The sequence below is a fragment of the Coregonus lavaretus genome, assembly GCF_964263955.1.
Source record: "Coregonus lavaretus genome assembly, chromosome: 1".
Lineage (NCBI taxonomy): Eukaryota > Metazoa > Chordata > Actinopteri > Salmoniformes > Salmonidae > Coregonus > Coregonus lavaretus.
In genome coordinates this window covers 80,263,496-80,286,277 of record NC_139988.1, presented here as the reverse complement: position 1 = coordinate 80,286,277, position 22,782 = coordinate 80,263,496, and the positions used below count along the sequence as shown (strand labels likewise).

At 42.8% G+C, this 22,782-nt stretch overlaps 1 protein-coding gene across 2 annotated transcripts; it reads left to right on the top strand.

The window, feature by feature from the left end:
• Positions 1 to 5,820: 5,820 nt before the first annotated feature.
• LOC311111735 (progranulin-like) lies at positions 5,821 to 21,866 on the top strand. Of its 2 annotated transcripts, none has more exons than XM_084154546.1 (17): positions 5,821 to 5,973; positions 6,137 to 6,193; positions 6,732 to 6,872; positions 7,201 to 7,338; positions 7,543 to 7,656; positions 14,195 to 14,330; positions 14,534 to 14,646; positions 14,881 to 15,010; positions 15,219 to 15,310; positions 15,516 to 15,663; positions 15,878 to 15,975; positions 16,241 to 16,492; positions 16,853 to 17,089; positions 17,395 to 17,664; positions 17,920 to 18,153; positions 19,569 to 19,826; positions 20,203 to 21,866. In XM_084154546.1, the coding sequence occupies exons 2-17, from the start codon at positions 6,191 to 6,193 to the stop codon at positions 20,350 to 20,352; spliced, it is 2,514 nt and encodes an 837-aa protein (XP_084010672.1). In that variant the 5' UTR covers positions 5,821 to 5,973; positions 6,137 to 6,190; the 3' UTR covers positions 20,353 to 21,866. The 2 variants fall into 2 exon arrangements, with proteins under 2 accessions (XP_084010672.1, XP_084010673.1); XM_084154547.1 differs by having other exon boundaries at positions 5,848 to 5,973; positions 14,537 to 14,646.
• The last annotated feature ends 916 nt before the right edge of the window (positions 21,867 to 22,782 follow it).

Below are 22,782 nucleotides of genomic sequence, written 5' to 3'. Positions count from 1 at the left end.
CACCCGCTACAGCGATAAATGATCAGTATGGTCGGTGTCGATCATTTCCAGTTTATCGTCCCAGCTCTAGTCTGAAGCCCTGTTCAAATGCTTTATACATGTATCCTTATTGCCTCCCTCCCTTACTTGGATGAAATAATAATTAAAGCAGGGCCTAAATGGAGGAGGGAAGATCTAAGATAACAGATCAGCTTCATGCAACCTTCACATATGCATATAGTGTGCTGTGCACACATACCCATGTTAGCTTGAGACAATGTTCATAAACACTGTGCCTAACCAGCATAAGCATACACACAACAGTACATCTCCTACCAGTATGTGTGTGTGCTAGGTTCTGTTTTGGTCCATCACTGATTATATAAAGTGTTAGGCTAACAGAGCAGCCAGGAATCCCCTTCACCCCCCTCCTAAATTCCCTGGTATCCATGGAGATGGAAAATGCCAGGGTGCAAACTGTCACATCAGCACGGCAACCGCCAAAGCCAGTGCTAACTGCACACATCTCTCCACTAAAGAGCAGCCAACCGCATGAGAGAGATAGGGAGAGAGGGAGATAGAAACAGAGAGGGGAAGAGAAAAAGACTGGGGTGCAGGGGTGAGGGGAAATAACAGAAACAGAGAGATAGATTAAGATGGACAGAAAGGGATAGGCCTCCATTATCTTAATGCAATCAATCCCAACTCATGTTATCAGGGGCCCCAGGAGGATAAAAAAGTATACACAAGTATGCAAGATGATATCATTGAACGATTGGGACTTGATCAATTTAGGGAACTAGGCTATCCTTCTTGCTTGGGGAAATGATCATGCTATTACTAAAAACTCAAGCTACTGAAATCATTGAAATTGCAATCACTGGAATAATAGCCTAATATTTTCAACATTTATCCTACATAGACATCTATACATCTCCTCAATTACAGGTGCACGTAGGCCTATATTATGTGTGTGGGTATTTGAATGTATGCATATGTTTGCCATTCCCACTTGCCTTGTGTCAGTGCTTTGGCTAGACGAGGGAAGATGATGGCGCGTTGAGTCCTGGGGTTCAGGGGGAGCCCGACACACAGAGACAGCCTCCGTAGCAGCATGGTCAACTGACCCGCACTTTCAGCCGCTATAAAAGCTAGAGAAATTAAATCCCTGTCAAATCTTCAATGTTCCAAGTTCTATCTCTCTTTTCATTTCTTGAACTTGCAGAATTCACATCACAGCTGAACACTGAAAAAAGTCACAGAAGTTAGGATTCCAGGTTTTATTGAATGACATAGTCTGTCTGCATTTGGATAAAGGAGAGAAAAACTCACGGTGATACCTGCTTATCAACCAAGTCCTGTTTATGTATGTTATGAAGCCACGTCTATAAGCCCATCTCCTTTGAAATGGCTACTGTCCAACCTTTTTATTAAACATTCCAGACAGTATAAACAAGACCTGCCATCAACCAATGGCAGAGCCAAAGCCAGCCTACATCACAGAAACTCCTCCCCCTCATGTGCTTTTATGGGGTAGCTGATGAAACTGTCCCTGCAGGGTCACTTATGTGCCCCTTCTTGATAAAAAAAACCCTGATGGTTATACCATGGATCATTTAGCTATTTGATTTTGAATTGTAGGACCCCTTTAGGTATATAAAAAAATATTTTCATAAAATATTGAATTATAGCCCATAGAAACGCATTGAATAACACATTCATAAATGGCTAAATAGTCAAAAAATAAATCCTAAGGAATAAGGTTTTTAATATGTAGGAGATATAAGAAAGCTCAGGAAATATTTGTGGGTTTTGGACACATATTTAAACCCTTATTTTTGTTGGCACAAAACTACCTCCATACTTCCATTCATTTGTATGGGTTACCTCAGTGGCTAGTGCGAATTACACCATGACATTATGGGGGGGTCTCTGTGCCTGGCTAGCTAGCTAGTTAGCTATTGGCTAAACAGGTGGCTACGGGTGCGTTCACTCACCACCTGAATTCGTAGCAAATTCTTGCAAAACTCCGCCTGCCTCAACACACACACGTTACGCTCAGTGGTTTATTTAATTGAAATGCGAGCTGTTAGAAGCTTTTAAAAACTATTTTGGGTTTTCACGGTAAGGGGGAAGGGCTTGGATGGCGGAGCGGAAACGGAAATTACGGAACCATGTACCTAACCAGTGATTGGTCAGAAATCAGCTGTAAGCAAAGACTGGGCGCGTTCCAGGTCATCTTAATTTTAGCCCTGTCACGAAAGATTATCACCAAATAAATAACTAACCCCAAATAGTTCATCTATGTCGTTTTCAATGGGAGCAAATTAAGCATAGTGGGCAGAACAAGGAAAGAGGTGGGCAGAGCCAAGCATGAGCTAGCGAGATCCTATTGGTGCATTCTAGCATGTATATTTCCTGTAGGGAACGCCTTCTCTGTGGAGTGCACTTGTGCAATAGCTCAATTCGCTCTTGCGCTCCTCGTAAACAACGCCATTTTTAGAAACTTTGGCAAAGGGTCACGTCTACAAAACCTAGTGCACTATGTTCATAACAGATTCTAGTTTTGGGAACAGAAAACTGTACTGATATCGGGCTTTTCTTCAATTAGCATTTTTTTAAAATGTGATTTTATTAGGATCCCCATTAGCTGACGTCAGTGGCAAAAGCTAGTCTTACTGGGGTCCGATACATAACGAAAAATACATTACAGACAAAATACTTTACAATTTACATACATTTTAAAACATTAACCTGTAGTGTGCGTGTGTGTTTGCATCTATCAATTACACATACATTGTCAGTACCTACATACACACAAAAAGTATGTCACATGGGCAGTGGTGTAAAGTACTTAAGTAAAAATAATTTTAAGTACTACTTAAGTAGTTTTTTGGGGTATCTGTACTTTACTTTACTATTTATATTTTTTGCAACTTTTACTTTTTACTCCATACATTTTCCCTGACACTTAAAAGTACTCATTACATTTAGAATGCTCAAGCAGGACAGAATTATGGCACCTATCAATATAACCCATACACAAAAATGTATGCACGCATGACTGTAAGTCGCTTTGGATAAAAGCGTCTGCTAAATGGCATATTATTATATTATTATTATTATAACGCTTTGTCATCCCTACTGTCTCTGATCTGGTGGACTCACGAAACACAAATACTGTGTTTGTAAATTATGTCTGAGTGTTGGAGTGTGCCCCTGTCTGTCCGTAATTAAAAATAATACAAAAATTGTGCCGTCTGGTTTGCTTAATATAAGGAATTTGATGTATAGCATTTACTTTTACTTTGTACTTTTACTCAAGTATGACAATTGAGTACTTTTTCTACTACTGTACTTAAGTACATTTAAAACCAGATACTTTTAGACTTTTACTCAAGTAGATTTTACTGGGTAAATTTCACTTTTACTTGAGCATTTTCTGTCAAGGTATCTTTACTTTTACTCAAGTATGACAATTTAGTACTTTTTCCACCACTGCACATGGGGGAGATGCCTTGTGTTGCTTTATTTGTTTTTTTTTAAATCAGGTTTGCTGTTCACTTGCGCTATATGAGATGGAAGGGAGTTCCATGCAATCATGGCTCTGTATAATACCGTACGTTTCCTTGAATATGTGTGTCAGTGCTGTGTGTAAGTTGACTATGCAAACAATTTTGAATTTCCAAAACATTAATGTTCTTTATAAAAACAAGAAGCGATACAGCAGTCAGTCTTTCCTCAACTCTTAGCCAAGAAAGACTGGCATGCATATTATTGATATTAGCCCTCTGATTACAATGAAGAGCAAAACATGCCCCTCTGTTCTGGACCAGCTGCAACTTAACTAGGTCCTTCTTTGCAGCACTTGACCATATGACTGGACAATAATCAAGATAAGATAAAACTAGAGCCTGCAGGACTTGCTTTGTGGAGTGTGGTGTCAAAAAAGCAGAGCATCTCTTTATCATGGACATACCTATCCCCATCTTTACAACCATTGAACCTATTGACCATGGCAGTTTACAATCTGTGGTAACACCAAGTAATTTAGTCTCCTCAACTGGGTCAACAGCCACACCATGTTCAGCGGAGGTCTAGAACTTAGGGAATGATTTGTACCAAATAAAATGCTCTTAGTTTTAGAGATGTTCAGGACCAGTTTATTACTGGCCACCCATTCTAAAACGGACTGCAACCCTAGGGTTGCAGTGATTTCACTAGCTGTCTCTCATCCCAATTAGACTCAAACCACTTAGCCTACCGTGCCTCCAGGGGTGTTGATGATGCATTACTAGTCATGCTGAACAATATCTACGAACATTTAGAAAAGGCAAATAGCCTATTGAAAATTGTATTCATTGACTTCAGTAGCACGTTTAACACCATCCAACCCCACCTACTGGTGGATAAACTGGTGAATTTGGGTGTCAACTCTCTACTGATCAGGTGGATTAATAGTTTCCTTGTGAACCATACTCAACAAGTGAAGTTTAACTCCACCATCTCTAGATCTAGAATGGTGAATACGGCAAAATTCATCCAGTGGTGCCCAGATAACTTTCTTGAAAATAAACGTTAAGAAAACAAAAGAGATGGAAATTGTTTTCAGAAGGAACAAAACTCCACTAACCCCTACGAAGATCAATGGGGAAATAGAGTGACCTCATATAAGTACCTGGGAATCAAAATAGATAATAAACTGAAATTCAATGACTGTGCCTTTGCAAAGATAAAGAAATTGCAACAGAGAATGATTTTTTTTAACGCAACAACCATTTTAATGTCGATCGCCATATCTTACAAATGTTCTATAAATCTGTCCTGCAGAGTGTGCTGTCCTTTGGTCTGATATGCGTGTTTGGAAACATGCGAGTGGAAGACCAAGTCAAGCTTCAGCACTTGATTAAGACGATGGCAAGGATAATTGGTATAGATCAAGAATCAGCCAATAACCTGTACACAAAACTCATCCTCCTAAAACTTGAAAGCATTTTACAGGACAGTACTCATCCCCTTCACTCAAAATTCATTCACAGCAGCAGCCGGACAAGGGGAAAGAGACGTCTTCAAAAGAAAATTAAAACAGATTAGGCTGTATAATCTGTATGAATCTGTGGTTGCTGACGCGTATAGGGTTGAATCATCAGCATACATGGACACACAGGCTTTGTTTAATGCCAGTGGCAGGTCATTGGTAAATCGAAAAGAGTAGAGGGCCAAGAGAGCTGCCATGCGATACACCACACTTTACATGTTTAACATTAGAGAAGCTTCCATAAAAGAATACCCTCTGTTTTTTATTAGATAGATAGCTCTGAATCCACAATATGGCAGAGGTTAAAAACCCATAACACATTAAATCTGCAGAATGTCAGCCCAGTTCCATCTCGGTCCATACTCTCCCACTGCCAGCCACTGGGCTTCCTCTCCTCACCACATTTGGTGGGGAGGGAAATTCCAACCTGATGCTTCAGATTTATACATCTGGTGAAACATCTGTCTCTTTGTTCTATCTGTGTTATCACTGTACCAATCTCGGAAGGTCTTATCAACGCTTGGTTAGTTACAGTATTGACAAAGATATTTAACAATAATGTATTATATTGATGTGGTTCCTTCCTGAGAAGTCAGTTCTCCAGGTTCTCCAGCTTTGAGAGAAAAATATTAGCGTTAATGGACTTAGACGTTGATGACGCGTAACAGATCTTACAACGCCTGGATAGGTATTTAACTATCAGCTAACCACATCATATGTTAAAACCCTTGTCAGTCGATGAGTGAGTCACCATTGGTTGTTGCATCGCCTCGCCTTAGCTGTGGAACGCGCCCAAGCAGGGCGACTGATGACGATTTGGAACAAGCCCCTTGGTCACACCGTGCGAGTATCTTGTGATAAGCATGTTGTTTTCAGAAAAAAGCTGAAGTCATCCCAGATCGCAAAATACTCCAACCTCGCGTCGAATGAAGGATAATTTTACATTGCACACGAAGGTAGAGAACACATTTCATTCATTTTGTGTCACGCCTGACCAATTGATTTTGCTTAACTTGTTAGCTAATATGCGAGCCAAGCTAGCGACAACTGTCAGCTCTGTTATTCAATGTTGTTGTGATCATCTGATAATGGTGTACTCTTGTTTTCTTTCATCTTTAGAAGGCTAATTTATGACAATATTCCCTCATCTGCCCTCTTCTCAGACTGAATACAATGGTAAGAGATTCACCTCCAACTCTTTGTTGAGAATAAATTAAAATCATTGTAGGAGTATTAAATAAGCATTGTAGCTGAGTTAGCTAGCTACAGTACTTATTTGGAATGAGTTGGACGTGCTAAAAGTCCATTCTGATAACATTTTAGCAATCATGTTTCTGGACATGGGTTACTAGGCTACAGTGAGTGAGTGAGATAAATAGGCCATTTCAGGTTCATAGGTACACAGACGACATACTAGCTATGGCGGTTTTGTGTAGATAAAGACTTAAAGATTGGAGTTTACATTTTCTAGTGTGATCCAGCACATATAAATATTTGCCTAGAAAGGACATGAACCTCAGAGCAAATATATGGAGTTAAGCACAGATTTCTGCATTCCTAAAGTGGGCGAACGCAGTAGGCCTACAGCTGAAACATTGATCACCCTGTGTACAACGTTATTCATCACCACCACCTATTGACATAGCAGAATCAGAAAAATGAAGAAATATGTCTCGAGCACACAGTCTTAGGTTTTCTTAATCTCTCTCCTCAGACTGTGCAGATAGGGGTGGTGTGTCTGGCTCTGCTAGGCCTGACTTCAGCTCTGATTTGTCCCGATGGTGGGATGTGTGAAGATGGGAACACCTGCTGCAAGACGCCCAGCGGTGGATATGGCTGCTGTCCACTACCGAATGTAAGTGACTAGTCTCTGGTCTAAAGTTTCTGTGTGTGTGGTTGCTTGATTAAATTTGGTTACTGCAGGACATATTGTCAGTCTAGCTGACCCCGCTTTGAATCATACTGGTAGTGTGAAACATGCTTACTCAACACCATAGTGTGAAAGAACAAAGCTAAGAACATGCTGTAGCTAATTTTATGGCCATTGCTCAGCAAAACCATAATCAGCATTGATGGTCTTGCTAATTCTGTGGGGGTGCTTTTCATTCAATTGTTGTAACATAGCTATAAAATGGACTGTTTTGCTGCCAAAATCATGACGCTGTTTTGAATCCCATCTCCAGGCTGAGTGCTGCTCAGACCACCTGCATTGCTGTTATGAGGGGACAGTGTGTGATTTAGTGCACTCCAAGTGCCTTAATAAAACCGTCTCTCTGCCGTGGGTCAGAAGAGTTCCTGCCAAACGCCTAATCGGCCATCTGGTAAAGGGAATGCAACGTTATTCTCCATATATCTGTGTATTTTGGTCTAGTATAATCTATTATATCTATGTTTTGTTTAATATAGATTATATTTCTTAATTTTATGAAGCCTATTCATTCATGGTAATTCACTTTGTTGCCTGAATAAATGTAACGCATGTTTCAAACTCACTCATTGGTATGTGTTGCCTGTCACTCCATTAGATGCTGGAGGGAGTGAAGGCAGTCAAATGTCCCGACGGCGAGGCAGAGTGTCCAGACGACACCACCTGCTGTCAACTCCCAGACGGTTCCTGGGGCTGCTGTCCCCTGGCCAAGGTACGTTACATACTTTTCCATAAGGCCTATTCCATATTTGGAAGTCCTCTTTGGGTGACATTTTGAGAGTATAAAATTGCAGAGATCAAAAATCTATAGGTGAATAATACAGTAGTGTTTTGCACATTTCAGCATATTTTAGTGCTGTCGAAATGAGGCCCCTTGCATTTCACTGCTGCCTCAGAACCATTCTTTCTTCCTGTGGTCATACAATGTTCATTTGGAACAACCACTGTAATGTGTTGAAACAATGTTTCAGTTGATTTTGCAACTGTCAACACTGCACACTAAAATACCCTAGGGACCTTATTGAAATAATTGATTCATCCACACATTATAAGTTCCTCTGATCTTCTTGAGCGTGATAAATAAAATGGTAAGCTTGGCTTCAGGTATTAACAGAGTAAACATTTGTTTAGAAAGTGACTTGACCTGACTACTAGGCAGTAGATTAGACATAGTTAATGAAGTGAGTCCCAGTGACGGCTGGAGGGGTTTTTCACTAAACAGAAGCAAGGAGCTAGCTACATTCAGTAAATATTGAATATGTTTTTTACTTCCTTTTTCTATAGTATTTGCAAAAGCGGGCTCACTGACTCATGACCCTTGCCTTGTGAAATACTCCCTTGGTCTCTGAATTTTGATGGTAAATATTTGATTGTAATGGTTAACACTCCAGAATAGCGGGGAAAATGCTACTTAGGCCTAGGGTATTAATACTTTGAAACAGTGTGCTTGTGCCAGTTGGCAAATGTAGTTGAGTTGACTTGGGTGTGCATATACACAGATGGGCAGTAGGCCTATTTCTTTTAGCTACATGTATTTGAAATAGGTATTTTAATTACTTTGGAGTATTTAGTCATACAGTGGGGAAAAAAAGTATTTAGTCAGCCACCAATTGTGCAAGTTCTCCCACTTAAAAAGATGAGAGAGGCCTGTAATTTTCATAATAGGTACACGTCAACTATGACAGACAAAATGAGAAAAAAAAATCCAGAAAATCACATTGTAGGATTTTTTATGAATTTATTTGCAAATTATGGTGGAAAATAAGTATTTGGTCAATAACAAAAGTTTCTCAATACTTTGTTATATACCCTTTGTTGGCAATGACACAGGTCAAACATTTTCTGTAAGTCTTCACAAGGTTTTCACATACTGTTGCTGGTATTTTGGCCCATTCCTCCATGCAGATCTCCTCTAGAGCAGTGGTGTTTTGGGGCTGTCGCTGGGCAACACAGACTTTCATCTCCCTCCAAAGATTTTCTATGGGGTTGAGATCTGGAGACTGGCTAGGCCACTCCAGGACCTTGAAATGCTTCTTACGAAGCCACTCCTTCGTTGCCCGGGCGGTGTGTTTGGGATCATTGTCATGCTGAAAGACCCAGCCACGTTTCATCTTCAATGCCCTTGCTGATGGAAGGAGGTTTTCACTCAAAATCTCACGATACATGGCCCCATTCATTCTTTCCTTTACACGGATCAGTCGTCCTGGTCCCGTTGCAGAAAAACAGCCCCAAAGCATGATGTTTCCACCCCCATGCTTCACAGTAGGTATGGTGTTCTTTGGATGCAACTCAGCATTCTTTGTCCTCCAAACACGACGAGTTGAGTTTTTACCAAAAAGTTATATTTTGGTTTCATCTGACCATATGACATTCTCCCAATCCTCTTCTGGATCATCCAAATGCACTCTAGCAAACTTCAGACGGGCCTGGACATGTACTGGCTTAAGCAGGGGGACACGTCTGGCACTGCAGGATTTGAGTCCCTGGCGGCGTAGTGTGTTACTGATGGTAGGCTTTGTTACTTTGGTCCCAGCTCTCTGCAGGTCATTCACTAGGTCCCCCCGTGTGGTTCTGGGATTTTTGCTCACCGTTCTTGTGATCATTTTGACCCCACGGGGTGAGATTTTGCGTGGAGCCCCAGATCGAGGGAGATTATCAGTGGTCTTGTATGTCTTCCATTTCCTAATAATTGCTCCCACAGTTGATTTCTTCAAACCAAGCTGCTTACCTATTGCAGATTCAGTCTTCCCAGCCTGGTGCAGGTCTACAATTTTGTTTCTGGTGTCCTTTGACAGCTCTTTGGTCTTGGCCATAGTGGAGTTTGGAGTGTGACTGTTTGAGGTTGTGGACAGGTGTCTTTTTATACTGATAACAAGTTCAAACAGGTGCCATTAATACAGGTAACGAGTGGAGGACAGAGGAGCCTCTTAAAGAAGAAGTTACAGGTCTGTGAGAGCCAGAAATCTTGCTTGTTTGTAGGTGACCAAATACTTATTTTCCACCATAATTTGCAAATAAATTCATTAAAAATCCTACAATGTGATTTTCTGGATTTTCTTTTCTCCATTTGTCTGTCATAGTTGACGTGTACCTATGTTGAAAATTACAGGCCTCTCTCATCTTTTTAAGTGGGAGAACTTGCACAATTGGTGGCTGACTAAATACTTTTTTCCCCCACTGTATGTATTTGAAAGTTGTAAAAAAAAAAAGAAATGTAATTTGTAACAAGATGCTTCAGAGAATGGTATTTTATATTTTTATTTTATAGCGGTTCACAATTTTGTGGCCCTATGTCACCACGCCCCCATGTTTCTGAGGCAGGGAGTCCTGGAACGGGTTTTCCCCGAGAGAGTGGCCCAAGCCCTGGATCACTTTTGAGGATGTTCCGGTGTTTCAATACAATGGGTTTGACGGGACCGGCACATAGGCTGTACTCTGTGGAAAAACAAACGTGTTCTGGTTTCTATTAGTGCCAGCAAATAGGTTTTCACGGGTATAGGCCTGTTCAATGACACTCTTATCATAAATTTACATGCGTTGCAGGAACCTGGTGCACATATCATTAGCTTTGTGCTCAAAATCTACACTACCGGTCAAAAGTTTTAGAACACCTACTCATTCCAGGGTTTTTCTTTATTTTTACTATTTTCTACATTGTAGAATAATAGTGAAGACATCAAAACTATGAAATAACACATATGGAATCATGTAGTAACCAAAAAAGTGTTAAACAAATCCAAATATATTTTAAACTTGAGATTCTTCAAATAGCCACCCTTTGCCTTGATGACAGCTTTGCACACTCTTGGCATTCTCTCAACCAGCTTCATGAGGTAGTCACCTGGAATGCATTTCAATTAACAGGTGTGCCTTCTTAAAAGTTAATTTGTGGAAATTATTTCCTTCTTAATGTGTTTGAGCCAATCAGTTATGTTGTGACAAGGTAGGGGGGGGTATACAGAATATAGCCCTATTTGGTAAAAGACCAAGTCCATATTATGGCAAGAACAGCTCAAATAAGCAAAGAGAAACGACAGTCCATCATTACTTTAAGACATGAAGGTCAGTAAATTTGGAAAATGTCAAGAACTTTGAAAGTTTCTTCAAGTGTAGTCGCAAAACCATCAAGCGCTATGATGAAACTGGCTCTCATGAGGACCGCGACAGGAATGGAAGTCCCAGAGTTACCTCTGCTGCAGAGCAAAAGTTCATTAGAGTTACCAGCCTCAGAAATTGCAGCCCAAATAAATGCTTCACAGAGTTCAAGTAACAGACACATCTCAGCCTCAACTGTTTAGAGGAGACTGTGTGAATCAGGCCTTCATGGTCAAATTGCTGCAAATAAACCACTACTAAAGGGCACCAATAAGAAGAAGAGACTTGCTTGGGCCAAGAAACATAAGCAATGGACATTAGACCGGTGGAAATGTGTCCTTTGGTCTGGAGTCCAGATTGGAGATTTATGGTTCCGACCGCTGTGTCTTTGTGAGACGTGGTGTGGGTGAACGGATGATCTCCGCATGTGTATTTCCCACTGTAAAGCATGGAGGAGGAGGTGTTGTGGTGTGGGGGTGCTTTGCTGGTGACACTGTCTGTGATTTATTTAGGATTCAAGGCACACTTAACCAGCATGGCTACCACAGCATTCTGCAGCGATACGCCATCCCATCTGGTTTGGGCTTAGTGGGACTATCATTTGTTTTTCAACAGGACAATGACCCAACACACCTCCACACCTGATGATATTTTAGCAAGAAGGAGAGTGATGGAGTGCTGCATCAGATGACCTGGCCTCCACAATCCCCCGACCTCAACCAAATTGAGATGGTTTGGGATGAGTCGGACTGCAGAGTGAAGGAAAAGCAGCCAACAAGTGCTCAGCATATGTGGGAACTCCTTCAAGACTGTTGGAAAAGCATTCCAGGTGAAGCTGGTTGAGAGAATGCCAAGAGTGTGCAAAGCTGTCGTCAAGGCAAAGGGTGGCTATTTGAAGAATCTCAAATATAAAATATATTTTGATTTGTTTATCACATTTCTGGTTACAGCATGATTCCATATGTGTTATTTCATAGTTTTGATGTCTTAACTATTATTCTACAATGTAGAAAATAGTAAAATTTAAAGAAACTCTTGAATGAGTAGGTGTTCTAAAACTTTTGACCGGTAGTGTATGTCTTTACTACAGTTATGTCTGAGTTTTAGGAATTGACCCACCGGTATGTTCCGCTTAAGGTGTACCGGATGGTTACTATCTGCATGTAAAAGTGTATTCCTACTCTGCGCCTTGCGGAAGATGTTAGACTCCAACTTGTTTTCTTCATTTTTGTGGATTGTAAGATCCAAGAAGTCTATTTTCTCCCGACTTCTTCTCTCTGCTGTAAATTTGAGATTGGGGTCAGATAAGTGAATATAAGAAATTAACTCAGAGAGGAGAGCATCACTACCGTTCCATACCAGTAGGATGTCGTCTATGTATCTTTTCCAAAGGGCGACATTCTGGAAATACGGGTCAAATGAAGGTCTCCTTCCAGTGTACCATAAATTCGCATAGTTAGACACGAATGCAGCTCCCATCGTTGTACCCCGAATGTGTTAGTGGAAACTGCCCACGTATTGGAAGTCATTTGATGTGAAGGCAAGCCCTTATTTTTGTCATTGTTGTTGAGCTCCTTTCCTTTGTCTGCTGAAGTGCGAATGCCCACCTGAACGCAGTCTAAACCTGGTCTTCCCATCTGAACGCATTCTAAACCTTTTCTTCCCACCTGAACGCATTCTAAACCTTGTCTCCCCGCCTGAACGCATTCTAAACCTGGTCTTCCCGCCTGAACGCATTCTAAACCTGGTCTTCCCGCCTGAACCCATTCTAAACCTGGTCTTCCATGATGACAGAGGTGAGTGCTACGGGGCGATAGTCATTTAGTTCAGTTACCTTTTGCATTCTTGGGTACAGGAACAATGGTGGCCATCTTGAAGCATGTGGGAACAGCAGACTGGGAAAGGGAGAGATTGAATATGTTCGTAAACACACCAGCCAGCTGGTCTGCGCATGCTCTGAGGACGCGGCTAAGGATGCCGTCTGGGCCGGCAGCCTTGCGGGGGTTAACATGCTTAAATGTCTTACTCACGTCGGCCATGGAGAAGGAGAGGCCACAGTCCTTGGTAGTGGGCCTCGTCGGTGGCACTGTGTTATCCTCAAAGCGGGCGAAGAAGGTGTTTAGCTTGTCTGGAACCGAGACGTCGGTGTCGTGGCTGGTTTTCCTTTTGTAGTCTGTGATTGTCTGTAGACCGTGCCACATATGTCTCGTGTCTGAGCTGTTAAATTGCAACTCCACTTTGTCTCTATACTGTTTGCCAGTTTAATTGCCTTGCGGAATGAGTAGCTACACTGTTTGTATTCTGCCATATTCCCAGTCACCTTGCCATGGTTAAATGCGGTGGTTTGCGCTTTCAGTTTTGCGTGAATGCTGCCATCTATCCACGGTTTCTGGATAGGGTAGGTTTTAATAGTCACAGTTGGCACAACATCACCTATACACTTCCTGATAAACTCAGTCACCGTTTCAGTGTATTCATCTAAATTATTTTCGCAAGCTACCCGGAACATATCCCAGTCCACGTGATCAAAACAATCTTGAAGTGTGGTTTCCCGATTGGTCAGACCAGCGTTTAATAGTCCTTAGTACGGGTACTTCCTGTTTTAGTTTCTGCCTATAGGAAGGGAGGAGCAAAATGGAGTCGTGGTCAGATTTGCTGAAAGGAGGGCGAGGGCGGGGGAGGGCCTTATAACCATCCCGGAAGTTCGAATAGCAATGGTCAAGGATTTTAGCAGCGCGAGTACAACAGTCGATATGTTGATAGAACTTCGGCAGCCTAGTCCTCAAATTTGCTTTGTTAAAATCCCCGGCTACAATAAATGCAGCCTCAGGATATGTGGTTTCCAGTTTGCATAAAGTCCAGTGAAGTTCTTTGAGGGCCGTCCTGGTATCGGTTTGAGGGGGGATATACACGGCCGTGACTATAACCGTAGAAAATTATCTTGGGAGATACCTGGTCTTCCAGCCTGAACGCGTTCTAAACCTGGTCTTCCCGCCTGAACGCATTCTAAACCTGGTCTTCCCGCCTGAACGCATTCTAAACCTGGTCTTCCCGCCTGAGCGCGTTCTAGACCTGGTCTTCCCGCCTGAACGCGTTCTAGACCTGGTCTTCCCGCCTGAGCGCGTTCTAAACCTTGTCTTCTCTTCTCTCTCAAGGCAGTGTGCTGTGAGGACAAGATGCACTGCTGTCCAGAGGGCACCAAATGTGACCTAGCCCACTCCAAGTGTGTGTCACCCACCCTGGACACGTTCCTCATGAAGGAGAAAGTGCCTGCAAGGAAGAGGCAGACAGGTACTGAAGGGACAGACAGAAATAAATGACAAGATTATCATGAAGTTGCTGTTGAATTATGTTCCAGGGTTATGTTCGTTAGGGCACAAAATTAACGGAAAGCTATTTTTTTATTGGAATAGTCCAGTCACTTCCTTTTTCAGTCTGCTTTCTTCGGTTTGGTGCCTAATGAACACAACACAGTTCTCTTCCTGGTGTCTCAGTAGCTGTAGTTGGACAAGCAGTGACCTGCCCAAGTGGTAAGAGCACGTGCCCAGACGGAACCACCTGTTGCCTGCTGGCCAGTGGAGACTTTGGCTGCTGCCCCTACCCTGAGGTGAGTGGAGCTGGTGCTGGGTCATTTGAGTAGATCCTGGGTCACACAATCTTAAGCCATTTTGTTCAGCTGTGTGTTGCACAATGTGTGTTGCACACAGGCGGATGTGTAATAACTGTTAGTCACATGTCTAAGAAAGTGTTTCAACGTGAGGAAAGTGTAGCTAAAGGGAGATGTAGAGATGGAACATTTCAAAACTGATGAACTATGTTTTAAATCATGTGTTCTGTACAGGCTGTGTGCTGTACCGACAAACTCCACTGTTGCCCTGGCAACTCAACCTGTAACCTGGAGCATGAGATGTGCACTTCCCCCGATACACAGACTCCATTGGCCAAGAAGATCCCTGCCATCCCCAACGATGGTGAGGCACCAACCACTTCTCACCCTAATCGCTGGCTACTGGGATGTTACTAATTGAATTTGTAGTGTAAGCGTGTAATTTTCCAGTGAAATTAGTGGTTATGTGGTCCTTTTTTAATTCTGTGCTCTTGTAAGAAAAGTATAACACAATTATTTTGTGAGTTTCTGTTGGTATACAATATATTTTTTAATGTGCATCTTTCTTTTAGTGGATTGTCCAGACAGGTTGTCATCGTGTCCTGAACTCACCACTTGCTGCCTGCTGGTGGATGGGAGCTATGGCTGCTGCCCTATGCCCAGTGTAAGTACTCTGCTCTGAGCCCAATGACTCACCACACATCTATAATCAGCTGCCAGGAAATGTGTCAGCTCCTGTAGAATTCAGCTGGATGAAGAGGAATTATTTTAGTTTGGCCAGATCTCTGTCTCTGTCTCTGTCTCTGTCTCTGTGACGGAGTACAAGTATGTATTTTTATTTATCAAGACCCCTCTGTTGCTCTCCGCAGGCTGTGTGTTGTTCGGATGACCTCCACTGCTGTCCACAGGGCACTACCTGTGACCTGGAACAGGGCACCTGTGTGTCTAAACATGGCCAAACCCCCATGGCTGTCAAATTCCCCGCCACATTGACCACCACATCCCTACAGAGCAGAGGTCCGAGACAAAGTTCTACATCAAACATTAGCGCATGATGTTAACATCAATTTGCAACCGACTATCCAAGTCGGGCTATTCAAGATAGACAGCTGCATAGTGACCAAGGAATGAAAGTTTATATTTGGCCAGATCTGTAGCTATTCTGCATCTCGCCAGAGGTGTTATGTCCATACGTTAACATGTGAAGGTCTGTGTGGTCTGTGTCCTCTAGTCAATGCTGTGCCCTGCAACGACTCTGTGGCCTGTGCTGATGGGAGCACGTGCTGTAAATCACTAGCTGGAGAATGGCTCTGCTGCCCCCTGCCCAAGGTACTGTGAACCCCTGTGTGAGTGTGTGTGTGTCAGCCATAATTCTTGTCACACTTGACAGTAGAGCTCAGCCCTTGAGACTCACCTGATTTATTAAATCTTACTTATAAATCTTATTCATGTTGCAAGTGTTGCCATTATTTTACAGTCAGTGGTGTTAAATTTGTCTTGTAGCATTCAAGATATGCAAACAGAAACACTATATAAACTGTGGACTCCTTCTGAACCAACGAACCCCACACTGATTCCTTTGAGCTTCCCATAGGCTATGTGTTGTGATGACCATCTCCACTGCTGCCCCCATGGGACCATCTGTAACTTGGTAGAGAGTACGTGTGATGACCCCTCCTCGGGCTCTGCCCTGGTTCCCATGCTGGACAAGGTGCCTGCCTTCAGCTATGTGTCGGAGAAGGAGCCGCTGCCCAACAGCAAATGTGAAGAATCCACGTCGTGCCCGGGCAAATCCACATGCTGCAAGACCACCACAGGAAACTGGGCCTGCTGCCCCTTGCCCAATGTACGGCCATTTCCACATATACCCCCACTGACTTATTCTTTGCTAAGTCCTTGTTAAGGGTCTAACCTTTAGGCAACTTTACCTCAGGTTGAATCTGATTGAATGACGTCGATATTAAATTATATTCTTGAAGTAACTAGACATGAAATTGAATTGACTCTAATTGGAAATCACAACTGTCCCTGTACAGATTAAAGTAATAAGTGGTCCTAATTTGATAATGTTATGAATTGTCCTTTATTCCAGTCATCTCTGTCAGTCATTGAATTAAATCCGAGTCAAATAAGCATCACGTTTCTAACCTAAAGGTAGCCTAACTTATCTCAATAATAACAAGCCCATGGGTTCTCTGCCCTTCAGGCGGTGTGTTGCAACGACCACCTCCACTGCTGCCCCCACAGCAACGTGTGTAACCTGGAGGCCAGTACCTGTGATGATCCCTCAGGCTTCACCATGCCGTGGGTCACCAAGGTGCCAGCCCTCGCCACCCAGGCACCACTGGCCACTGAGAAGTGTGACGAACAGACCATGTGCCCCGGGGGCACCACCTGCTGCAGGCAGAACTCAGGACAGTCGGCATGCTGTCCTCTACCTCATGTGAGTTAACTCGCTCCCATTCAATGACTCCCTTCATAGAGACTGAGATGAATTGAAGAGTTGTGCATAATATTGTTTTAGACTTGACTCCGGGCCCTGGATGTGTGTTACAGAAGTTTCCTAAGCTGTCATATCTTCTGTTTTCTCACTTTAAGACACCAGATACTGTAGATCAGGGCCAATATTCATAAAGTGTCTCAGCACGACTACTCTTTATCAATACCGGCCCAGATTTGTTGTGATTACAGAACAAAGGCTCTTAACTGGAAGTTATGCTTTAAAATAATGTTATTGTTGCCCCTTAGGTGGTGTGCTGCGACGACCATGAGCACTGCTGCCCTAAAGGCTACACGTGTAATGTGGCCGAACAGACCTGTGACAAGCCCGGGCTCCTCAGCCTGCCCTGGGTCCCCAAGCTGCGAGCCCTGCCCCTGCATAGGGGGCTTCCCCAGGCCAGTACCCCCTCCGTCCCCCCAGCCAAGAACATGTGTGACCCCCACACTAGCTGCCCCAAAGATACCACCTGCTGCTTCATGAAAAAGGCTGGCAAGTGGGGGTGCTGCCCCCTGCCAAAGGTAAGGAGGTTACTATGGAGCCTTTAGCTGTGGCAACCTTTCAAAATATTCTTATTTATGATTAACACAGTAATGGGAAGTTAGCACCATTTTACATAGCATAAAATTACCACTTAGTTGAAATTATGAAAATAATAGTCTTGGTTACTTACTTCTCTATGCTCCTTGTGGAGCATAAAGCTGCCTGAAATGACATGGTGATTATACAGTAGTAATCTCTGTATGACCTCACTGTAATGTTCTTCTCCTCCCCAGGCAGTGTGCTGTGCCGACGGAGACCACTGCTGCCCCAGCGGCTACAGCTGTGATAACCACAAGACCTCCTGCTCTAAGGGCCGCCTGACCATCCCTTGGTACCGCAAGGAGAAGGCCCTGACTGAGGGAGCCATGTTGAAAGACGTGAAGTGTGACGACAAGAGCAGCTGCGCCTCGGGGACCACCTGCTGCAAGCTGCCCACGGGAGAATGGGGCTGCTGTCCTCTGGTCAAGGTGCGTCTCCATTGACTTTCTGTGATAATGGATTGGATTTATACATTCCCATTCTTCTCTGCAGATCCTCTCAAGCTCTGTCAAGTTGAATGGGGAGCGTTGCTGCACAGCTATTTTCAGGTCTCTCCCGAGATGTTAGATCGGATTCAAGTCCGGGCTCTGGCTGGGCCACTCAAGGACATTCAGAGACTTGTCCCGAAGCCACTCCTGCGTTGTCTTGGCTGTGTGCTTAGAGTCGTTGTCCTGTTGGAAGGTGAACCTTTGCCTCAGTCTATGGTCCTGAGTGCTCTGGAGCAGGTTTTCATCAAGGATCTCTCTGTACTTTGCTCCGTTCATCTTCGCCTCGATCCTGACTAGTCTCCCAGTCCCTGCTGCTGAAAAACATCCCCACAGCATGATGCTGCCACCACCATGCTTCACCGTAGGGATGGTGCCAGGTTTCCTCCAGATGTGACACTTGGCATTCAGGCCAAAGAGTTCAATCTTGGTTTCATCACACCAGAGAATCTTGTTTCTCATGGTCTGAGAGTCTTTAAGTGCCTTTTGGCAAACTCCAAGCGGACTGTCATGTGCCTTTTTACTGAGGAGTGGCTTCCGTCTGGCCACTCTACCATAAAGACCTAATTGGTGGAGTGCTTGTCCTTCTGGAAGGTTCTCCCATCTCCACAGAGGAACTCTAGAGCTCTGTCAGAATGACCATCGGGTTCTTGGTCACCTCTCTGACCAAGGCCCTTCTCCCCCGATTGCTCAGTTTGTCCGGGCGGCCAGCGCTAGGAAGAGTATTGGTGGTTCCAAACTTCTTCCGTTGAAGAATGATGGAGGCCACTGTGTTCTTGGGGACCTTCAATGCTGCAGAAATGTTTTGGCACCCTTCCCCAGATCTGTGCCTCGACACAATCCTGTCTCGGAGCTCTACGGACAATTCCTTCGATCTCATGGCTTGGTTTTTGCTCTGACATGCACTGTCAACTGTGGGACCTTTTTATAGACAGGTGTGTGGCTTCCCAAATCATGTCCTATCAATTGAATTGACCATAGGTGGACTCCATTCAAGTTGTAGAAACATCTCAAGGATGATCAACAGAAACAGGATGCACCTGAGCTCAATTTCGAGTCTCATCGCAAAGGGTCTGAATACTTATGTAAATAAGGTTTTTAGATTTTTTAATAAATGTTCAAAAAAATTCTACAAACCTGTTTTTGCTTCGTCATTATGGGGTATTGTGTGTAGATTGCTGAGGAAATTGTTTTATTTAATCAATTTTAGAATAAGGCTGAAACGTAACAAAACGTGGAAAAAGTCGAGAGGTCTTAATACTTTCCGAAGGCACTGTATAGTACACACACACTTATATTTGTATTTGATTGGGACACTTTCCTTTTCTCTCTCTCTCCTTATTTCCCTCTATCCGCAGGCTGTTTGCTGTACAGACCAAGAGCACTGCTGCCCACAGGGCTACAGCTGCAACATGCAGACTGGGACCTGTGAGAAACCGGTAGAGGGTGTGCTCCCCCATACAATGCCCCTGACGAAGGTGGAAGAGTCCCAGCAGAGAGCAGCGGAGATGGGGGTAGATGTGAAGTGTGATGGCACTGAAGAGTACAGCTGTCCCAAACTGCAGACATGCTGCAAGACCTCACCCACAGAATGGTCCTGCTGCCCTGCACCAAAGGTAGCGAAACAGCTACTTGGAATGAAAATTCTTTGAATATTTAACTTGACATATGTAACTGACTTTTGACCATAAGTAACATTCAACTTTTTATACAATATTCTGCGCATTTAGATGTTAACATGCCCGGCAATTCAAGTGATCAGTCTGCCGCACATAGGTTCCAATGTTTGTGGGTGGTAAATTACATGCCCCCATCACTTCTATTGATTGTTAGCTTGTGGTGGCTAATGTTTGCTGATGTTTGTGGTGGCTGTTTAAAGAAAACCGAACCACAGTTTCTCCTGACCCATAGACTACTTTCAGGGTGAGGAACCATCTAACATCAAGTTGAAAAACCTTGAAATACTCCTTTAAACTCGCTTTCTCTTCACAGGCAGTATGCTGCAGTGATGCCAAGCACTGCTGCCCCATGGGATACACATGTAACCTAGGGAAGGGAGGCTGCTCCCAGCAGGCGGAGTTGACCTGGGACATTTTCTTCACCCACAACAAAAAGAGAGACTTTGTTCCTTTTGGACTTTGAGCCAGTCAGGAAGCAGCACTGATCTAATGTTCCTCCCTCCAGCACTATCTAACCTGCAGAACATGCCATAAGAGGAACACAACCTTATGGACAAGGGACTGAATATTTTGTATTTTCTATCTATCTTTCTTTTTTTTAAGTGAATGTATTTGGTTTTCAATTGGGGTAGAACCAGGAAATGGAAATGGTTGGAAGTCGAGAATTCAGCATCTACACCAAACGCCCATCTAGAGCGGTTTCTTTTTTTTTATGCAGCTAGCTTGTCCGTTTGTCCCTCTTAATGTCTTTTAGATTTACGTTTAGTTACTTCTGCCCCATATCATGCCATTTTCTCTATGCAAATGAGAAACATTAATGTATTATAGTCTCTTGTTGGAACTCTCACTCTCCAGAATAAGCCTGCATTTGTATACAAAACTATTTTCAAGAACGCAGCTACATCCTATAAGAAAGCTGATTTTCATGTTTCGTTGATGTAGGGCACAACCTAGCATTAGTAAGTGACCGTTAGTGTATTGTTCTAGCTGGAAGCACTACGTAGCCATTGATCAGCCGACAGTGTTAAAGTGATTTAACATTTTGTTCGATTTTATTTCTGTTTTGGCTGCTGGTTCTTTATTTTCTGTGAAGTGAGGATCGAGATGGATGGTCCAACCTCAGACAGTTCTGTCATTAAAATGTGAATGCTGTCACTCAAACCCGTCAAGTCATAGCCATTTTCTTAAATGTGTAATTTCCATGGATCTATATACATCTTTATAATCGTATAGTTGGAATACATTACAATCAGTTGCATACAATGTATTTAAAGCAAAACCTTTTAATCAGTCATTTTATCTTGATTTCATAATACTCATTGTTGATCACTATTATGATCAATACAAATGATCATAAATAACTTTGTTTTAAATAAAGGATTGTGCCCATAGAGATCCTATTAAATTATTCTAATTCCTAATTCTATGGTTGTGCCTTTTTGGTTTTCAGTATAGGAATTACTTGGAAACCCCAGTTAAATGGTTTCTACATGCAATTTGTGGTGCTTTTACAAAAGTGATAGGGAAGTCAATCTAGTTCATAGGAATGATGTATGATTAAGGGCTTGTAAGTAAGCATTTCACTGTAAGGTCTACACCTGTTGTATTCAGCGCATGTGACAAATAAAATTTGATTTGATTGGTTGATATCAAAATGGACACCAAACACTGTGTTCTACCAGCCCTAGTAATACTAAGCAACAATACAACTTTGAAAATCAATGCATACACAATACCAGTTAGCGTATCATAACTACCGACTAACGTCCCAAATTTGTATCTGTACTCAATTATAGCTTTTTGTTTTGGATTTGACATGATTTATTTTAATAAATGTGATGTTATTAATAAAGGAAGGGCACGTTTCTCTGTTAATTCTAGTTTCCTTTTAAAATATTTTATCTCATTGAAGAGAGGGTGAATTTGTGTCAGTGATAAGTGTATGCCAACTGAGGTGAAATAAAATTGTTTAAAATATTTCAAAGTTTTCGTCATAAAACAACCATTTTGGGTGTGTTTGTGGCATTGTGATTATGTACTGTATATGATTCCATGGGGGATTAGTCCTTTTCCAGTCAATCATGTGCAAATGGATTATCTGACATACTTTACATTTGTGTGTATGAATTTAGACATAAGCCATATAATTTCCTGAGCTGTACTGTAGGACAATTACATTTTAGTCATTTAACAGACAATCTTATCTAGAGCGACTTACAGGAGCAGTTAGGCTTAAGTGCCTTGCTCAAGGGCACATCGACAGATTTTTCACCTATCAGCTCAGGGATTCGAAACATCGACCTTTCGCTACTGGCCCAATGCTCTTAACCACTAGGCTACCTGCCGCCCCAATAATAAGCACAATAATAAGCAATGTATGAGTCAAATTTTTGCCTGAACCTTGGAGGGGATGGTCATGGAGATTCCCAAGGAAAGGACACCTCAATTCCTATCCACTTCTCCCCTCTCCCTTTACATAGAGATCTGTATATAATGACGAGATGCTCATGTCTCCGCTCTAACAATGGGAGTCGTCCCAAAGGCGGAAAGGCCAGCAACAAGCTTAGGTCCAAAATAAGCCCATAGAAACGCATTGGGCTTATTTGTTTTCCCCCTTAGCCCCTTTTCCCCTCAGAAGTTGTTATGACGACCAATGAAAACAAGAGGTGTGAGTAGCAAGCAGAGGCATGAAGAGTAACAGAATCCTTGACCCTGCCCTGGCATATCACAGCTGGTGAGATGTGTCCCAGTTACCAGTGGACACAGCCAGGCTTGGCTCTGGTGCTCTCTGCTGGCTGCTAAGAGCCATTGACTAATCAGCCTCAGTGGAGGACAAGGGTAGAGAGAATGAGTTTTAACTCCAATGAGGCACGTCTCCACTACAATGCTCTGG